The sequence below is a fragment of the Pseudoliparis swirei genome, chromosome 12, assembly GCF_029220125.1.
Source record: "Pseudoliparis swirei isolate HS2019 ecotype Mariana Trench chromosome 12, NWPU_hadal_v1, whole genome shotgun sequence".
NCBI classification, from domain to species: Eukaryota; Metazoa; Chordata; class Actinopteri; order Perciformes; family Liparidae; genus Pseudoliparis; species Pseudoliparis swirei.
The window spans coordinates 15607260-15626555 of NC_079399.1; the positions used below are offsets into that span (position 1 = coordinate 15607260).

Genomic DNA, 19296 nt, shown 5'->3' on the forward strand with positions numbered 1-19296 from the left:
TCGGTCCTCGCTCATCTGCGCCGGCCGGGGGCGTCTCGCCGGCGTCGCGTCTCGCCGGCATCGCGTCTCAACGGCGTCCCCGGCGTATTTAATTCCTTTTTTATTCATTTCATTTGTTTTATATTATTTCTTTTTTTCATTTTAGAATTAAGCCATTCTGTGAATCGGCCAAACCTCCCTTCCCACGGAGCCTCTGCGTGAAGTAGCTGTTATTAACTTTGTATTGATATGATGATATGACACGATGCGCCATAGCCGGTATATGCTAGGCTTAAGTCATTCATGTCATGGTCATATAATTCGCGTTATGTTGTCTGCTCAGCTCCGGTATCGGTGTTCCATACGGACTGTTTTGTTAGCGATGTATAAAAAAAACAATTATATTTAAATATTTTTTTTTGACTTTTTATTTATTTTGCGGGTGGGGGGGGGGGGGGGGGCCTTGACACGTCCAGGCCCAGGGGCCCGTGGTTTCTTAATCCGTCCATGCGTCCAGTACGCCACCTGATGAACATGCCGTCTGTGACGTCATCCACCTCAAGCGGAGCTCATTGACTCGATCTCTGACCTGCCGTCCCTGAAGTATTTCCAGCTTCACCCTTTTTTCATCTGGAAGCCGGAGCACGCGCTCATGGAGAGGGTGAGGAACAATTACGTGTTGCCCTGTCTCCACGGTTGTCCTAACCCTCATGTCGCTTCGTCTGGAGTTGGGAAGCCCAGAGTCATCATCGGCACCAGCAGCCAGTACTACATTTTAGCCTCACGTGTAGGGGCTGTAAGAAGTACTGACGAGCCCCAGTGGCTGGAGATGCTGCCGCAGCGCTTCCGTGACATTGTGCCGACTTTCTGACGCACAAAAAGGCCGTCTGCAAGTCAGTGATGGACGAGATGAGGCGCAGCGGTAGGTCACCGGAGGACATGGCCAAGCAGCTGACGGAGACGCTCCATCTCAAGTCCGAGAGAGCTCACCTGGCCTACCTGCTGAGCGTGCAGAACGTCAGGGATGCTGAGGCAGGGCTCTCCGGCCAGAGAACCATCACTGGGCTCCTCAGACAGGCCGACGCTCCAGAGGCATTTGGCGGCTACTCCGATGCTGACGGCTGGTGTGGAGTCTCCGTTTCATCCCACCTCACTCTGCTGCTGCAGGGGAGCTTCAGACAGGCGCTGAGGTCCGACCACACCCGAAAAGTGGCGAGGAAGGTGGTGCTGTGGTCCGGCACCATGTCATCATACGCCGTGATGAACGAGAACTGGATGATCCTGAGCTGATGCTGCAGTCAGAGTGGACCGGTCCCTTCATGCCATGTATGAGGGTCTGAGTCAACGCTGCACTGCAGCTGGAGTGGAGAAGGCAGGCTTCCAGCGGGTGGACAGGCATGAAGAACTAGTTTCAGTTTAAAACATAATTTTCTGTTTTTGACTTGGACGTTCTATAGTTTAGTTGTCCTGGGTTTTTTTTAATGAAAAGATATAATTAGTTGGAACACTTCAGGTTGATTTATTTCATATTGTAAAATATATTGAGGCTCAATTTGTACTCAATAAATTGTGAGATGTTTTTAGCTGTGAATTTATTTCCCATGTTTTAGGGACTGCTGTGCTGCCTTCGGGGTCCTGCAGGCTGGAGCTCAGGAGCAGCTCTTGTGGGACAGCTGGAGGACCTCAGAGGCATCGTCTGGGAACCTGGAGAACACCAGCGCCTCAAGGACCAAGTTCAACAACGATATAACCGTCTAGTTGGACTTGTTCCACTGCATGCGGCGCTTCAGTCTCGGAGCATCACTCTCTCTCCACCTTTCTGCCAGTTCCTCTCTGCAGCCTTCCTCGTTGTGGACCAGGGAGATCTCCAGAGGCTCAAGGAGGCGAACACCTTCTGTGGGATCTCTCCTCCTAATCCCACCAAGCTGCACATGAGAGCGCTGCAGGTGAAGGTGCCACAGCCCCGAGAGCTGCTGCAGAGGGTGGAAGACGTCCTCCGTCACTTCTACATCTCAAAAGATGTCAACCTGCTCCTCTACAAATCCTCCATGTTAAAGATATGAAGGATGCAGCGGGTGCACATCTTGAGAGGCTGCCTGAGCGACCCTGAGGTGGGGGAGGGAACCCTGTACAGGTTTGGTGGCACCTTGCAGCTGAACTACACCGAGGGAGAGGGAGCTGCTGCGCCCATCTGGATCCCTGAGAGAGGCCCCTCTCAGCAGGAGGGCTTCCACTTTCACCAAGCCCAGTGGGTCACAGGGAACCGGGTTTCCTGTGAAGTAAGTAAGTAATTTATGTTCCATAAGTACATATATAACGTGTACATACTGACAGACATTAACAACATAAAAAATGTACGAATAGAGGACCGTCCAAAGACCGAGGTCTGTAGGCTCCTCTGAGATGAGGAGTTGGACGGCCCCTCCCCTAACCCTTTAGCCCCTCCCCTAACCCTTTAACCCCCCTCCCAACTACTACAGGCACACAGACAGTACACACACATATGGATCAAAACATAAAATGTCGTACAAGCAACAACAACAACAACAAAAACCAGAACAGGAAAAAGAAAACGAAAAAGAAAGAGACATAGTAAAAAATAATAATAAAAGGCAAATGTGAACTACTGATAACTTAGAAAAAAATAATAATATCACGAACATCAAATTATGTATATACATTTTATTTTAAATATCTTTCCTCTATTGTACTGTGTACTGTGCCGCCAGGCTGTATATCAATAATAATAACTTTCAAAATGAATTGAGATGGCGTTTAAGGCGAGAACCGAATGCCTTGGTGGTGGATGCTGATTTGACCTCGTCCGGAATTTGTCTCCAGAGCTTTGGACCTCTACGGATGAAGCTTTTAAATACAATGTCGACTGTATGTTTATTTATATGTGAACTATTCCAGGCGCAGGCCATGACGGGGGTGGTGCCCTGGAACTTCCGGAGACTGGTTGACCTGAAGCTGCCCGGTGTGGAGCTGCCAGCCGTGTTCGACCCCGTGTTGATAGCAGAGCTGAACAATTTGTCTGCAAAGGCAAAATATCCAGCGCTGCAGGTCACCAACGGAGACACAGGAGAGAGATTCGGTCTGGACTATGTGGAGCCCGGCTGTCGTCCTGTTCCTGTCAACTGGGACAAGCACAAGACACAGCCAAGCATGGCCGCTGCGGTCGCCAAGGAGACGGAGCATCCTGCAGCTGTAGAGGCCACAGACCGTCAGGTAATCCAGATAAATGACCAGTCAATTATCAATAATCATGATCAGATTGTGAATACTTATTGTCCTCTCCATGTGACGCTTCATTTCAGGAGACCAGTGCCACTGTGAGGGAAGCTCCATCCAGTCTTGTGCCCATCCTGTCCTTCCACGAGGGGTCTGACGTAAAGTTCCAGCCGCCCTGGAGGCCGTCGTCTGCTCCAGGTAAATTAAACCCCGACCACCCTCATATGGACTTTGCACTGAGAACCAGCCGTGTAAATAAAAGACAGAATAACAAGACAATCGTCTTAATATATTGTTTATTTACAATAATCCTGGAAATATAAAAAACACATCACCATATAATTGTATTCTCACAAGAAACACTGTATCAACATGTGCTTTATACGCTGTATTTATCTACAGCACCGCTGCCCGTATCCTCCTCTCCATATAGCCGCTCGCACCGGACCGATGAAAACAGGAGGCATCGTCCAGGTGCTGGACCACGGCCGGTGGACAGAAGGTGCCATCGACGGGCTTCTGATTAAACACCACGGAGCTCCACGCATGCTGAAGCAGGTGGATGACGACTACGCCGCCATGGTCCAGAGGGGGTGCACTGACCCTCACAGTTTGTTACATCCGACCACATGCCAACATATCTCCAGATATGTCAAGCATCTGGCCAGAAAGAAAACCCACCAGCTCCTCTCTGAACACCAGCCCAGAGAAGGTGTTGGAGACACAGCAGCTGTGGCAGAGCTTGACCACCGGCAGCCAAACGGTCAGTGTGCCGGTCATCACCATGCCTCCTGCAACCGTCAACCCTCCAGCTGTGGCTCCTCTCAAGGAGGAGTCACTGAGCCGGGATGCAGTGGAGAAGATGGTGGCTGAGATCCTGGACAAGCAGCAGCAGCAACATCCGCAGCAGAAGATGACGAGGAACTGTCCGGCCTGCGGTCAGCCAAAGTCCCGCTACCTTGCCGACGGTTCCTCGGTTCATTTATTCTTCCAGACCAAGACAGTTAAAGATTTCTACTGCTCCACCAAGGTCTTTAAGACATATGCATGCGAAGGCCTGAGAGACCCCCGCATGTCCTTTGAGGACTTTGCAGCGTCTCCTTTCTTTGAGCGCGAGCTGGAGGCCGCCAATCAGAGGGGGGCCGAGTGGAAGAAGGTGAAGAAAGAAGAGGAAGAAGAGGAAGTCGGCGGAGCCGCTGCCGACAGGTCGCCTGTGCCGCTGAGGCAAGGCAGCCCTCATGTTCACAGCTGCTTCCCCGGGGTGTTGGGGAAGTACGTCTACTGCCCCTCCAGGGTGTTCTCCCTGTACAAGGACCAGGGCATGGGGAAGGAGATGGCCTGGGGGGACTTCACACAGTCCGCTTTCTATGAGGCGGAGAGAGACAGATGGGTCACAGAGAGGAAGAAGAGACCACACACATATATAGTATTAGTAATACTAATTAAATGATACAATAAGAATTATTGGACGAATATAAGCAGCATTATTGCATTGATATTGATTGCAAATATATATATGTCCAGTACATGAGAATGTATATAATTATTGTTTTGGAATAAATATCGATATTTTACTAGAATAAATACAATTATTGCTGTATATAAATATTATATAATAATGTAAATATAATATATATAAAATGTGTGTCAACACTGAAACACACGCGCCAGCCTGCACACACGCACACGCACACACTCAATTTAATGGGTTTTTATTGTATTGTACGGGTTTTATTGTATTGTATTAACTGTGTTTAGTTTAGAGGATCTACTACCTGTGTTGCTCTTGTATATATCTTATTATTTTATGATGTGTATGGTTAGGTGTATGAACACTCAGTCTATGCATGGATGTTTTGTCAGGTCTTCTCTATGTATGGAGAGCTGTCTGCACACATACACCACTTTTAGATTAGTTTTAGATCTAGACATGTTTCTTGTTTCTGTTTTGTTTTGTTAGAAAGGCCTGACCAGGGACTGGGGTTGCAAATTAGCCAATTGGCTAGAAACCTTCTGTATCACATGTACACTTTGTGTAATAATGTGCGCTGCTTTGTCCCTGACAAATAAAATTTATAAATAAAAAATAAATCCTGACATTTGAGAAGCTAAAACCAGGTCATGTTGCTGATTGTTTCAGCACTTATATTATAAATATGTTTTTGAATACACTACTCTATGTGTGTGTGTGTGTGTGTATATATATGTCTATATATATATATGGTTGTTTTATTATATGTATAATAATGTAATAATTATGTATGTATGTACATATATACTTATATGGGATTCACATGTTCATTTCATTGGTTTTATATTTGTTCATTTTAGACTTCAGCTGTGTTTTATATATATATATGGATATATATATATATGGATATACAGTATATGGATAAATATATATCTATGCATATGCATAGATATATATATGCTGTATTTAATTAGTTTTTTATTCATTTCATTTGTTATATATTATTTCTTTTTTTCATTTTAGAATTCAGCTGTGTTTATATATATATATGTGTATCTATATGTATATATATATTCACAAATCCCATCAACCATTCTGTGAATCTCGCCTAACCTCACTTCCCAGGGGGGGGTGTGAGGCAGGCCCGGGGTGGGTAATCGGGAGAATCGGGAGAGTTCCCGGTGGGCCGCTTCACTTCTGGGCCGGTCGAGAATTGTATTTGTTAACATTTGTCACGTTAGTCCATCTTCTCTTAAAGTGGGTTAAACACGTTCCGCATTCTGACACCGCAGCCTCTGCATGGGTTGTACCATGCGAGGAAGTTCACCCCTCCCAAATAATAGAGTTGGTTCAGTCCATTATGGAACCAACCAACTCAATTTGGGAGAGGAGCACTTCCTAATCGAGTTGGTTCGGCCCTTCGCGGTCTTTTCCAAAAAGTTTTCTCAGCTACGGATAGCTGGGCCGGCCCGACCGTAACGATACGCGTCAGGGAGGATGGACGGGAGGAAGAGGGCAGGAGGGGCTGGAAAAGACAGGTTGAAAAAAAGAAAGGCATTGGAGGAGGATGCTGCCAAATGTGCCAAGCTTACAGATTTATTTTCAAGAGGACAAACACAAGTGGCAACTGGTAAAGAGAGACAAAGGCCTAATGATTAGCAACATAACTATTCGGCTCACGTTGTAGCCTTGATTAATATCATTGTAGCGTTGTCAACCTATTCCCAAGCAAAATATTAAATTGAATTAAAATATTACCCTTTTTATCTCACCCAAAATATGGCGATCCATAGACTTTGCAAATATTATGGAAATATTGATATTGATATTGAAGTATGCAGTAATATGACTTAATTTTTCTTTGTAGCTTCGAGCAGCAGATAAGAGTCTCCTGCTGAAAATGATGAGCCCGACATTTACAATGAGGAGGCCATGACTACAGGGACAGGTAGAGAGGATAACAGGAAACAATATGAATTAAAGTTATATATTCTAAGAAAGAGCAGTATATGACAGTACTTGATGAACCAATATGCATTGTTTGCTCGGAAGTGGGTGTAGTAAAGGAGTAAATCACCACTTTATAATACTCATGCAGAAAAATGATAATGACAATGACAATGACCATGACGGCCCCCATGAGGTCTCACTCCAACAAATCTGGCCTACTGCCTAATCTGAGTCTGACACCCCTGCTATGCTATTCTGCCTTTTTTAATGTTATGCATATTTTTTGTTAACTTCTCATCTTAAGTGGATTATTATTGTTGTATTTAACCTTTACATTTGTTGGACCATGGTATTAATAAAAGAACTACAGGATAGTAAGAGCTGAACTGTTGCTTCATTTATCCAATTTCCACTACCATGAGAAAAGTGGGCTGGTCTTGAGCCTGAAATTCCCGGGCTGAAAAGTGGCCCCACTCCGGCCCTGGTGTGAGGGATTCTTATGGCAGACACACACGAGGTGACTCAAACCGAACCCCACCCCCCACACCTGCAGAAGGTGTAGGTGATTCTACACCCGGGAAAGTGTAGGAAAATTGCCTACAAACTGAATGACTTAGTTTTATGTCCGTGTAGTTTGTAATTTGTGAAGTTCTCAAACAAGGTCTTGAAATAAAAGAATCTGCATTTCCCCTCGCGCCCCACCTCGTCTCTGCTCTTGAACCCGGAGCAGAGAGCTACTCTGAGACGACTTGTCTTCACCACCGTGGGAACGCAGAGGTGTCAGTTTGCTGTTCCCGCGACATATTGGACGCTCTCTGCCGGCTGGTTGGAGCGCGCTCACCTGTATGTGCGCACCTGTCTGTGCGCATGGGGGCGGAGCTCCGCCGCGATACCGAGAGCCAGGAGAAGTGTGAACGCCACCACGTAGAGACAGAAATGACATGCCACTGTGTCGATACGATCAATAATATACGACCGTTTAGTTGAATAAAACAACCTGACATTACTTATGTTGTAATCTGGCGCTTTAGAGAACATGTCAGTGGGGCGGACCCCCACCCTGTTCTCATGGTAGGGGAAACACTAGTAATTCCCACCGCTCCTGAAAGCGGCGGCCCTCACTGTCAACTTTTCTCCTTTTTTTTTGCCGTCGCCATGGCCCATGGCAAATAGGTTTCGAGAAGGGTTCACGCCACGGATGCAGAGCCAGATACATTAGAAAGGAGGAATTACGTCTTTCAAGTTTTTATGATTTATTTATTCTGACAGATCTGGCGGGCCACAAATAACACATTATATGACCGATGTCGCGGGCCGGACTTTGGACACCCCTGGCGTATACGGTACCACTTCTCAATCACCGCTGGTGCCTGGTGCGCATTATTTAGTAGTGCATGGGTCACTCACAGGCGGACCGCGGTCCGGGTCCGGACCCAGTCGCCGTTGTCTGTGGACCCTGGACCGAAATCCAATTATTATTTCCGAATTATTAACTGTTGATGGATCGCTTCTATCTCACCGGCGCAGCTTTTCCTGCCTTTGCGGCTCTCGTCCCGCGGTCTAGGAAACACACGCCTTGTAAATCCTCTCACACACTCGACCAATCACATGTGTGTATTCCGTTAAACCCCGTCCTCGACTCTTGTGCCATATTCACACACAAGGAGCGACGGGAGAGAGATCAGATAGTTGAAAAAAGTACGTGAATCAGAGAAGTTATTTCACTTGGCGCTCCAAAAAGAGAGATGTGGACCGCTTAATCAGAGCCTTTAACCAGGAATGGAGAGACTATTATATGTTCATTATTCCCACAATCAGTTCAAGAGCAGTACGACTCATGTTCAGCGATATTAAAATCAGCGATGTGAAGCGCCACTTCGAGACAAAGCACACGGACCGACTCACATCCGAAATTAAGGCACAGAAAAATAAACCTAAAATCCCAATATGATCAGAACCCTAACACATGAACTAACTGACCAACAATAATGTTAACAGAGGAGAAATGGGCTGAAACAAGTGGTTTAATAACCAGGTGTTGAAAACCATTTATTTTTTCAGTTTTAGGACTTTGCACTTTTGAGTTTATCTAATTGGTTTTGATGTGTGGAAGAGGATGATTTGTGTTTTTAATTTAAAGTGAAACATAAACAAGGATGCATGGTCTAATTCAGTTTTGAAGTAATTTATTTAAATAAATGTTAAAAAATATACAAATCTCTGACTGTAAAACTGAGTTTGCCTCATGTTGAATATATGTTATACTCATGCATAACACCACCTGTGTAGGACCAGTAATATCTGCTCCAAGTCATGTTATTTTTATAATAGTACCACACTCTGACCTACACTATGTTTTGTAAATTAGCTATTCCAAGAGACAGTTTACAAAAGAAAGAAAGGTCTATATGGACAACTTGCAAGGCGAGAGAATAGTTGTCCAATTTCGTGTGGATGGAGTAAGGATAAGGAATAGTTCACTCAAATTGCATAATTATGTCGTTGTCTCTTACCAGTCTGTGGGTCAGTATTGGGTCAATAATTTCATAATCCTTATTCCCTGAGGTCAAGCAGCAGGAATCATGTGGCAATGTGTAAATAACACTAGGTTAATAATTTTTGGGTAAACTAAATAGAGTATGTCACTATTTATAAAACAGGGCGTTTATCCTTTGCTGTATGGGCTGCTTAAAAAACTTGCAAAATTAAGGGTATACCCACTTCTCCATTGACCACTACACCATTGGTGAAAACATGCAAAAGCGTGTGTCACACGGCGAAACCGTGAGAGTTGGTAGCTCTGAATTATTACTTCAGTTTGAAATCCGGACATTTACTCGTCATAAAGTATTGTTATACTTCGGCAATTAAAGGATCTGAATACTTCCACAAGCTCAGGTTAATCATCACACATGGGCCGCGGTTGTGCTTCTTTTCTCCATTGTGGACGTTCATGTGAAAAGACTGTCCTGCGCATGCGCACTTCCCCAACGGCTTATGTGGGAGAGCAGTCTCGCGTAACTTTGCTGAGGGAACCGTCGGGTTGTAGCAACAGTAAAGCCTCATCATTAGACACAACGGGACGCTGTGAGAGGGACGCCGCCGCACTTCAGTGAGTAGCATGCACTCAACTTAACTTAACATGGCCTTCTTTACGTTTAAAAACACTTAATTTAACGGGTAGTTTCATTTACGTCCCACTTAAATACTTATATCGTCCCGTAGCTGACAGTTATTCTGTCATTGGCAATGTGCGTATGTGTTCCCGAAAGGGCCCTCCGAGAGGGGCACGGCAGGCTGGAAACCGGAGTGTCGCCTTAGTTACACGAGGGTATATCCTGAGTTCAGCCGCGTCACCGCCGGGAGATTAATGCGCGAGGCGAACTCTCGAGATTCAGCCCAAAAGCCGACCTGCCGCCATGAACCTTAGCGGCGGCGTTAGCTCGGAGCTAGCAGCAGGAGCGGAGAGGCGCGCGGTGGCTGTCGCACTTACCGGAACGTCAACTGTCACAAACTGGACCGGTGGCCACGAACGGAACCGGAGCTTACGTTCGTCTCAACACGCAGGAGGGGTTAACTGGTGTTGTGACGTACTTCTATAACGGTCAGCATGACTACGTCTGCTAAATGTAACCCAGGACAACTGCTGCAAACCCGAGCCAAATTAAGTGGTGGTCAAATCTCCTTCCTTCGATCAGAAGATAGCCAATCAAGTTAATGAGGGATGTTTAGCTTTTAAGTGGAGTTTGGACATCTAATAATTATTGATTTTTATATATATATACACTACCGTTCAAAAGTTTGGGATCACCCAGACAATTTCGTGTCTTCCATGAAAAATCACACTTATTTATCAAATGAATATAAAATATAGTCAAGACATTGACAAGGTTAGAAATAATGATTAATATTTGAAGTATTAATTTTGTTCTACAAACTTCAAGCTCAAAGGAAGGCCAGTTGTATAGCTTATATCACCAGCATAACTGTTTTCAGCTGTGCTAACATAATTGCACGGGTTTTCTAATCAGACATTAGTCTTCTAAGGCGATTAGCAAACACAATGTACCATTAGAACACTGGAGTGATAGTTGATGGAAATGGGCCTCTATACACCTAGAGATATTTCATTAGAAACCAGACGTTTCCACCTAGAATAGTCATTTACCACATTAACAATGTAGAGAGTGTATTTCTGATTAATTTAATGTTATCTTTATTGAAAAAAAAGTCATTTCTAAGTGATCCCAAACTTTTGAACGGTAGTGTGTATATATATATATATATATACACTCTTGCCTGCTGCTACTGCTGTACAACAATTTGCCCAATTATTGTGTACAACTTTTCCTCAGGGGCATGAAAAGACAAATAAAGGCCAATACAACTGTCACATACTTTGAAATAAAACAATCAATGCCCAGTTAAGATAAAGAGCGGGTAAGAGTTTCTAAAACTATCTAAAACAAAGTATCGGTCTATTAAAATTAACTTGTGTAGAGAAATACAATAAACACAGCCAGGTTTAACAGTTTAATAAAAGCCACCTTGTATTTATGTATCTTAATTTGGTAGGGTGAACAGGAGGAAAGAAACATCTTTTTTTAATTACATCTTATTATTACTATAAAGTGGAACTATATTCATGGGTAAAAGTACTAATAACTATGTCATGAAAACAGAAATTAAACTAGTTGCTATTGGTTGTAGTGACTGACACTTAATTTTCTATTAATAGCGTGTTTTTTTTGCACATATCTCAAGACGTCTTACTAACCAGATGGTTATTTGTATTTGTGTGCAGTTTGCTTCATCTGTGGACGAGGCAGCCTGGAAGCAAAATAAAATAAAATAAACAGGCTTTTTTCACCATTTGGTCATTTCAAAATTAGTCAGAGTAGATTCCTGGGCTGAAAAAGGACACTGTGGAATAAGTGGCAGATGCACCAGCCGCAACCAAAGCAGCATTTTCCTGGTGGATGGTGTTGATTGGAATGCAGTCAGTTCACAGGAAACACTTTGTTATTGTTGGATGTTGCCCAGTCTGACGCGGTGAGCGTGATGAATCTAAGCGGTGTTGGTTTGTAGGCCTTTTGGAGCCTCTTGCTGGTGATCCCAGCTACCCTTTGTGCACCATGATGGGTTACAGCATTTTCGACCTGGACTAAACGGATTAACTGAAATGGTGATTAGTGGCCTAGTGAGTGGCTGCCCATTTATCTGTGGCGTTTCTCTGTAGCCATGTGGGGGCGCTCCTGTGCAGGTGCTTCTGACCACTAGACACACAGGTATAGAGGTAGTTATGCAAGTGGATATACAAGACAAGTCACAGGGTTTTTATGATTGCCTGTGCAATGAATAACTTTGTATGATTGTTTTCACGGCGCAGTCTGAATGATCCGGGTGTCTGTCCACAGGTTTTTCTTTAAGGTGGTCCACCACAACCAGATTTGAACAGTTCGCACCAAACACATACCCAGCGTAGGTGAGTAAAAGTGTGTGGTTTCTTATTTTTATTTTGTATAACTCCTGTCGGATTTTACCAATTATTTCATAACTTTGTTCCGTTTTATCTTCATAAAGAACATTAAATTATTTCTGTAATGGGAAAAATAAACACGGCTGAATATCCAAGGCAGCCAAAACACTGTCAAAGGTATCCCCGACCCCTTCCATAATTTTCCTTTGCACTCCTAATATGGGATGCCATTTTTGCTGCTTGAAACCTGGCTAGTTTGCAATATAAGCGAAGGAAAAAGAAGTTCTGTTTTTTGAGCGCCATCTAGAGCGAACCCCGTGGCTTCTTCCTTGCCTCCAACTATTGCGTACAATTACGGTGCTGGATGCAAGAAGAACAACTCACTTTGCAGCTCTGTCGTCAATAAAACAAGCACTGAGGAATTTGGGGCTTCAATCGACGACATTTACCACCAACAGCGATTGGACGTCCACATTAAAAGTGGCAAACGTTTCCTTTTTTAAATACATTTGTAATTTGTTTCTCTGTTGTTGTTTTTATCTCAGGATTACAAATATAGTTGCATTCATCAAACTGTTGACCTATAAGTATTTATCAGCCTTCATAAAATCAATAATTCAACTATTGCAAATGATATCTGTGTGCTTATGTGTTGTTTTTTGTGAATCAGGAGGATGGCGGTGAATGTTTACTCCACCTCTATGACTGTAGAGAACCTCAGTCGTCATGACATGCTGGCATGGGTCAACGACTCTCTGCAACTCACACACACAAAGATTGAGCAGCTCTGTTCAGGTAAACACACACACACACACACCTTTTTCTTTCATTATATATCGAGTTTATAATGCACTTCAAAGTGTATATCGAGCTCTAAAAGTAAATTGTTTTCTCCCCCTAGGTTCTGCTTACTGTCAGTTCATGGACATGCTCTTTCCAGGTTGCATATTAATGAAGAAAGTTAAGTTCAATGCCAAACTTGAACATGAATACATCAACAATTTCAAAGTCTTACAGGCTTCATTCAAGAGAATGAATGTGGATAAGGTGGGAACACACACACATACACACACACATATAGACGTACACACTCATTAACATGTACACATTCAGATAAAATTGGATTAAACAAACTGTTCCCCAGAGTTGTTGAAATATGCTAAATGACATAAGATGCATTTCTGGTCAAAGACGCATTTAACCACGTATGCTGTGGAGATGCATTCTGTTTTTATATCAAAATAGTTGAAATTATAATTAAATTGTCATTTATTCTTTAGGTATTTCTGTTTATTTTGACAGAATTGGGCTTAATAAGAAGACATGTAACAACGGTCACTTAAACACGGGACGTTGAGATTATATTGTCCACAGCATCTTAAATATGACCACTGTGATGCCCCAAAATAATCATTTGTAATTATCATTTTATTCCTGACTCCCCAATCCTCTTAAGCGGCCGGTGGGGCCCCCAGATGGTCAACCACTGCTTCAGCAGCAGAAGGCATTCTGGTCATCGGCAAGGCTGAAAGCAAGCCGTACCTTAATCAGCCAGGCCATATTTTGGCGACCCTTTTTTATCGTGACCCTTTAAAAAATCAACTGTCCCCATCGCAGTATTTATTCTGGCATTCCGCAGTTTAGCGTTTGTTTTATGTCCATATCCAAGGGCGTGTCTTCTCTGCGGTTTAAATAACCTCATCAGGACGATGTGTGTCGTCCTCTCAGATCATCTCCGTGGAGAGGCTGGTGAGGGGCAAGTTCCAGGACAACTTTGAGTTCCTCCAGTGGTTTAAGAAGTTTTTTGACGCCAACTACGACGGGAAAGAGTACGATCCTCTAATGTCACGGCAAGGCCAAGAGGGAACGCCGCCTCCGCCCAACCCAGGTACGCTAAACACACACACACACACACTTGTCAATCTCAGTTGCCAAAGGCTTCATTTCGTTGGTCACCTCTCCATACAAACATCCCCACCTCTAACACAGAACCCATTCGTCACAAACCTAGAAGACCCTCTGGCTCAGGTAACATCCCCTGCAAAGAGTGTGTGTGTGTTTGTGTATTTCCAGTGTGTCTTACCTTCATTCACCCTGTGAGTTACCTGGTATATGAATGTTTCTCTTCTTCCTGATGGTGGGCTTTATTCGGGGCTCTGACTGTATCTCTTTTGCTACAAAATGATCATAACATTTAAACACAAACGTTGATACTATTTCACAATCTGACACGTCGTCTGGACATTGTCTCTCCAAAAGCAGCCCTGTGCACCTCACAACATATGTATACACTTGAATTATGTTTTTACTCGCAAGTTGATCTGCGTCAGTCGACCAACATTTTTAATTGTTATTGCACCTACATTAGTGGCAAAAGAGGATTAAATGAAACAAGAATGCAGAATCATCAACAGTCTCCAGCTGAAGCTTTCCCTCCAGGCTCGAGACTAAGGGAACACAAATGTGTGTGATTATCACGCTGAATCCCAAGTTGCCCCGCAGCATCCCACTGAATGCTACATGCTGGATTAAATGTAGAGGACAAACATTGCTCGCAGTATAAATGTTTTGACACATTTGTTCTGAATAAAGATCTGAGGAAACTGCAAGCGCATCCTATTAAAGGGGAATCTTTGTGCGCTTGAGCTTCATTAGTTAGTTTCATTTTGTACAGTTTTTAAAGCCTTGAGGCCGAGGACACTTTAACAAAGTGAGGATAATTTGGCCCGTCCTCTCTGGAAGAGGCGCATGTTGGCGGTTAGGACTCGACTTGAGGGTTTTAAGGTTAGGACATCAGCAGCACATCAACAGTAGCCGTCCCTTTTCAGTGTCCTCGCCGCATCTGCTCAGCCAGGGTAATTCTGTGCCAGTGTTTGCAGCCCAGATGCAATCATGTACTTGCACACGCAAGGAAAGAAAATAAGAGCATGAAGCGTAAGAAGATGCTTTGCGTCAAATGTATGCACATATAACGCCAGTAAAGCACGAGCTAATACGAACCCAGTGCAGACGGCTGCGTCTGAACCTGTTCTCTGACGACCGAAACGCACCCAGGCAAATCCTAGCGATATAAACTCTTGTGTGTGTGTTTTTCTTCTTCCAGGCCCCACGAGAACGTCTCCCACCACACAAAAGAGTGTTTGCACCGCCCCGAGGCCGATCAACCCAACAGCGGCCCGCAAGCCCAATCACACGATCCGCAACGGAGGAGACTCTGAGCTCCTCGAGCTCAACCAGCAGGTACCGACCGCTTTCACCGGTTCCGTCTGTGCCCTCATAATTATATACACTTTGCAGTGCGGTTTTGATTCATGGTCCTCGTTATTAATTCCTCACTAAAGTTTACAGTTGTTTAGTTCTATGTTCGTCTCAAACCCACGAGCTGGTTGAACCGGCCTCTCTCTGCTCGTAGATGCGGGACCTGAAGCTGACCGTCGACGGGCTGGAGAAGGAGAGGGACTTCTACTTTGGAAAGCTGAGAGACATCGAGCTCCTCTGCCAGGACAAAGAAAACCCAATTATCAACAAAATCTTAGATGTACTCTACGCTACTGAGGTAAAGACTCAACTCTCACACCGAGGCATCAGTACGGAAGGCTTTTACATTTTTACGCCGTTTACTTAAATACAGTCGTGGCATGCACAGGTCAGATGGACGAGTGTGTCCATGTCATTGTGCTCATCAATGTAGTCTCCCTGCACTCGGTACCATTTCAGTGAAAGTCATATTCAGACATTAATATACAAGAAACCAGATCATGCAGATAATCTGAGAACGTGATGCAGAATTTTTCCGTTTAGTCAAACTTTCCTTAGTGGAACTTCCTCATACTTCTACAGGCAATTATGTGTCTGTTGGTAATTTTCAGACTTTGAATTGAACTATTTTGAATACAAAGCTGCATATTTTCTACGTATAATGATCAGTCCTCACACTTTCCTTGACTGATGTGTTTGTCGAGCACATGTAAAACGACGATGAGGATCTCGTTTTGGCAAAGAGATCCGCTTTCCACCCCGATTATTGAAACCTGGTTTTGTGTTCGATTGGTTGATTGGGGTATAAATAAGTTAATCTTTGGGACTTTAAATGACGTCACACTTGCTCATTTGAAGCAACTGTGCTGATGATGAACCATTTCTACATCGAGTAGGCACGGGGCATTCTCTTCAATGACATGTTTACCTGACTTTTAACACATATGCAATGTGTATGGTATGTTTATGGTATCTTTAAGAGGTCTAATTATCACCAAATTAACAGTGACCCGTCAAGGTGATGTACTAAGAAGCTTCAATTTCTGCCTTCTCAGTCCCATGCACTGCAGAATGAAACAAAGACATATGCAAACTCAAGCATGTTTATCAATAGTACCCACAAGCTTAGCTTGTTTTGTTTAAAAGGATGTTAAGGCTTCTCCTCCTGACCGACACTGAGCTCGACCTTCTTCCGCAGGACGGATTTGCGCCACCGGAGGATGAAGAAATTGACGAAGGGAAACAGGGAGACCAGGAAGAGTTCTGAATTGGTTCTCCTCTCATCAGCATCATCCTTTCCCCTACTCTCACCCTAGAACCTATTTAAATGAATGTTATAATCCCCCCCTCCCTCTCTTCTTTGACTTTTTACAATCTGCCCTTACTTCTCCCATCTTGTCTGCGGCTGTCCGTATCCATGACGACTTTGTTGCACAACCTTCCCAAACTCTGAACCCAGAGGACTAGAGCCCAGCAGCCCGGCTTGGCTCACTCGATTCTATTCTAACCTGTTACCAGAGGAGACGCTGCACTGCAGGGCCGGTTGAGCCGGACTGGTTTCAGGTTAAAAGCAATGAGATTTACAGGGATCCAGCACTGACCTCCTGGAGCCAACAGTGCTGCGCTACCAGGCTGTCTCAAGGGGAAGCTCACTTTCTCTCACCTTGCACTTTAATTGGTGACTCCACACACACATGCATCAGGGTGCTTTGCAGAGTTTATATATATAAATATATATATATAACTACACAGTTTTCCACACAATGTGACCGGTTTGCGGATGTTTTGGTTGTAGATTTCACACGGTGAGATTATAAAGGGTGTTACGCCTCCAAAAAAAGAGGCCTGCACATATATTTTGAATATGGTGATGCACATGAACGTACATTTAACCGCCGGACATATCACAGACTTTGAACTGCTCACGTGCAGAAAGAAGTCCTCAAGAATCAGCATCTATTCATCGGTGTGTCCCACCAGAGAGGGTTTGCTCATGACTGCTTTGACAGCTTGTTTATGAGACGGCCTGGTGTATTTATGTTTTTATTTATTCATGTATTTCTTTTCTTTTTTAAAGTGGTTTTGGGTTTGGGTAGATTGAAGGTCTTGCACCAAATATAGTGAAAAATAAACTGACTGAAATTATCCAAAATGCCAACAAGCAGAGAAGATATCGGAAGATTTCATTTTATATTTTTTAGAATAGTTTTTTATTGGTATTTAATTCCTCGAAGGCCGAGTTAGAGGTTCCAGTGTAAGTTATTTATCAGACAAATGTCAGACTTTAAAATCTATTAATGAATAAATAATAATAAAGTCAGATTACAGACAGACACTACTAAATACTAACGTTTTACTGTGTTAATAAGAAACCTTTTAGCTGCTATCATCACTCTTCTCCGTTCCCGTAACGAATCGAGCATTGGTGCAAAGCGTTACGGCTGTGAAGGAGCTGTTGGTGTGGGCTACGTGAGTGACAGACAGGATTTGAACCAGCAAACATAACAAACCCTCTCACCATTTGTTGCTATCGCAGCCATGCGATAAAACGTTGAGCATTTTACCATTACTGCTGCAATGAAATAAAGCTCTGATGTGCCAGAAAACTAACAAACCGTACTGTGTTCTTTATTTCTCATTTATTGGTGTCGTCTCAGTCTGAACTGTTGCCGTAACAACAGGGATGTTCAGTCCCGCCAGAGAGAAAGAGAAAGAGGTATATTAAGGAACAGCATAACTTATTGACCCAGTCAGATGTCCACTGTGGTCAGTGAATAAGCTTCCACTAACACTGAAGACCTTCCTGGTATTGAGGGAGATCCAGAAGGGTTGTGCCAAACATCAAGTGACACATTTGAGCGACTCCAAGTGGCTCTTCTTTTTAGAGACACTGCAGCCAAAAGTGTCAGTCTGGTCCACAGACGGCGACCGGACAGAAGTCTGCAGCCGCTCCAATGGTTTAAGCAAGACGGGGATGAGATGATGCATTTCTGCTGTAGTTTTACTTAAAAATGGCCACCACCATTGCCTTTTTTCTTATCGTTTGTGTGTTGTACTGTTCACTCTGTTCCTCTTCATATCGAGACTTCACAGGAAGACTGAAATGAGCTGGACATTTTTACATTTCTATCCAAAGAGTTCACATGTGTAAATTCTGTTGTTGCTAAAATATAAAAATTATTTGCAGAAAGGCATTAGGTCCATAAAAAGTCATGACACGTGTGCCTGGTCTGAGCTTAATGTATTATTAATTTGTTAACATTCTGGGTCACAATTTAACCCCAAAATAGAAAGTTTCTGTGATGCGTCTCACTCCAGTTTAATTGTAGTTTTGATAATTCCCATATATCAGCATGGACACACTGAAACCATCAGCAGTGCAACAAAATAGGTCTATTAAATGTGGTCTCCTAAATATTCGATCTCTGTCATCTAAAGCTGTGTTACTGAATGATTTAATATCAGATAATCACATTGATTTATGTTGCCTAACTGAAACCTGGCTGAGCCATGAAGAATATGTCTGCCTGAATGAATCACGTTATTATACTCACATTCCTCGAGGCACCGGTCGAGGAGGTGGAGTAGCAGCCATCTTTGAATCGAGCCTATTAATTAATCCTCAACCAAAATTACACTACACCTCATTTGAAAGCCTTGTTCTTAGTCTTTCACATCCAACCTGGAAAACACTACAGCCAATTCGATTTGTGATTCTGTACCGCCACCAGGTCCATATTCAGAGTTTATATCTGAATTCTCAGAATTTATATCAAGTTTGGTTCTTAAAACCGATAAAGTTATTATTGTTGGAGATTTTAATATCCATGTGGATGTTGATAATGATTGCCTTAGTGCTGCATTCATCTCCTTGTTGGACTCGATTGGCTTCTGTCAGAGTACAGAAACCCACTCACAGCTTTGG

General features: G+C 43.6%; 2 protein-coding genes across 3 annotated transcripts; both read left to right on the forward strand.

Annotated features, from left to right (window-relative positions):
• The first annotated feature begins 862 nt into the window (after positions 1–862).
• LOC130202399 (uncharacterized) lies at positions 863–5506 on the forward strand. Its single transcript, XM_056427916.1, has 4 exons — positions 863–2258; positions 2896–3210; positions 3300–3411; positions 3647–5506. Exons 1-4 carry the CDS (start codon positions 2046–2048, stop codon positions 4084–4086), a joined length of 1080 nt encoding a protein of 359 aa, XP_056283891.1. The 5' UTR covers positions 863–2045; the 3' UTR covers positions 4087–5506.
• Positions 5507–9607: 4101 nt separating this feature from the next.
• LOC130202400 (microtubule-associated protein RP/EB family member 3-like) lies at positions 9608–17986 on the forward strand. 2 transcript variants are annotated; one of them, XM_056427917.1, is made up of 9 exons: positions 9608–9746; positions 12052–12119; positions 12784–12908; positions 13015–13160; positions 13842–14001; positions 14103–14141; positions 15217–15353; positions 15526–15669; positions 16570–17986. In XM_056427917.1, the coding sequence occupies exons 3-9, from the start codon at positions 12788–12790 to the stop codon at positions 16636–16638; spliced, it is 816 nt and encodes a 271-aa protein (XP_056283892.1). In that variant the 5' UTR covers positions 9608–9746; positions 12052–12119; positions 12784–12787; the 3' UTR covers positions 16639–17986. The 2 variants fall into 2 exon arrangements, with proteins under 2 accessions (XP_056283892.1, XP_056283893.1); XM_056427918.1 differs by lacking the exon at positions 14103–14141 and having other exon boundaries at positions 9631–9746.
• The last annotated feature ends 1310 nt before the right edge of the window (positions 17987–19296 follow it).

Excerpts from the sequence above, each read along its gene's own strand:
- LOC130202399 (XM_056427916.1), top strand. The coding sequence starts at position 2,046 with ATGCAGCGGGTGCACATCTTGAGAGGCTGCCTGAGCGACCCTGAGGTG. Across the intron at positions 2,259-2,895 it reads GGAACCGGGTTTCCTGTGAA|GCGCAGGCCATGACGGGGGT; the intron begins GTAAGTAAGTAA and ends GAACTATTCCAG. Across the intron at positions 3,211-3,299 it reads TAGAGGCCACAGACCGTCAG|GAGACCAGTGCCACTGTGAG; the intron begins GTAATCCAGATA and ends GCTTCATTTCAG.
- LOC130202400 (XM_056427917.1), top strand. The coding sequence starts at position 12,788 with ATGGCGGTGAATGTTTACTCCACCTCTATGACTGTAGAGAACCTCAGT. Across the intron at positions 13,161-13,841 it reads AGAGAATGAATGTGGATAAG|ATCATCTCCGTGGAGAGGCT; the intron begins GTGGGAACACAC and ends TCGTCCTCTCAG. Across the intron at positions 15,670-16,569 it reads ATGTACTCTACGCTACTGAG|GACGGATTTGCGCCACCGGA; the intron begins GTAAAGACTCAA and ends CTTCTTCCGCAG.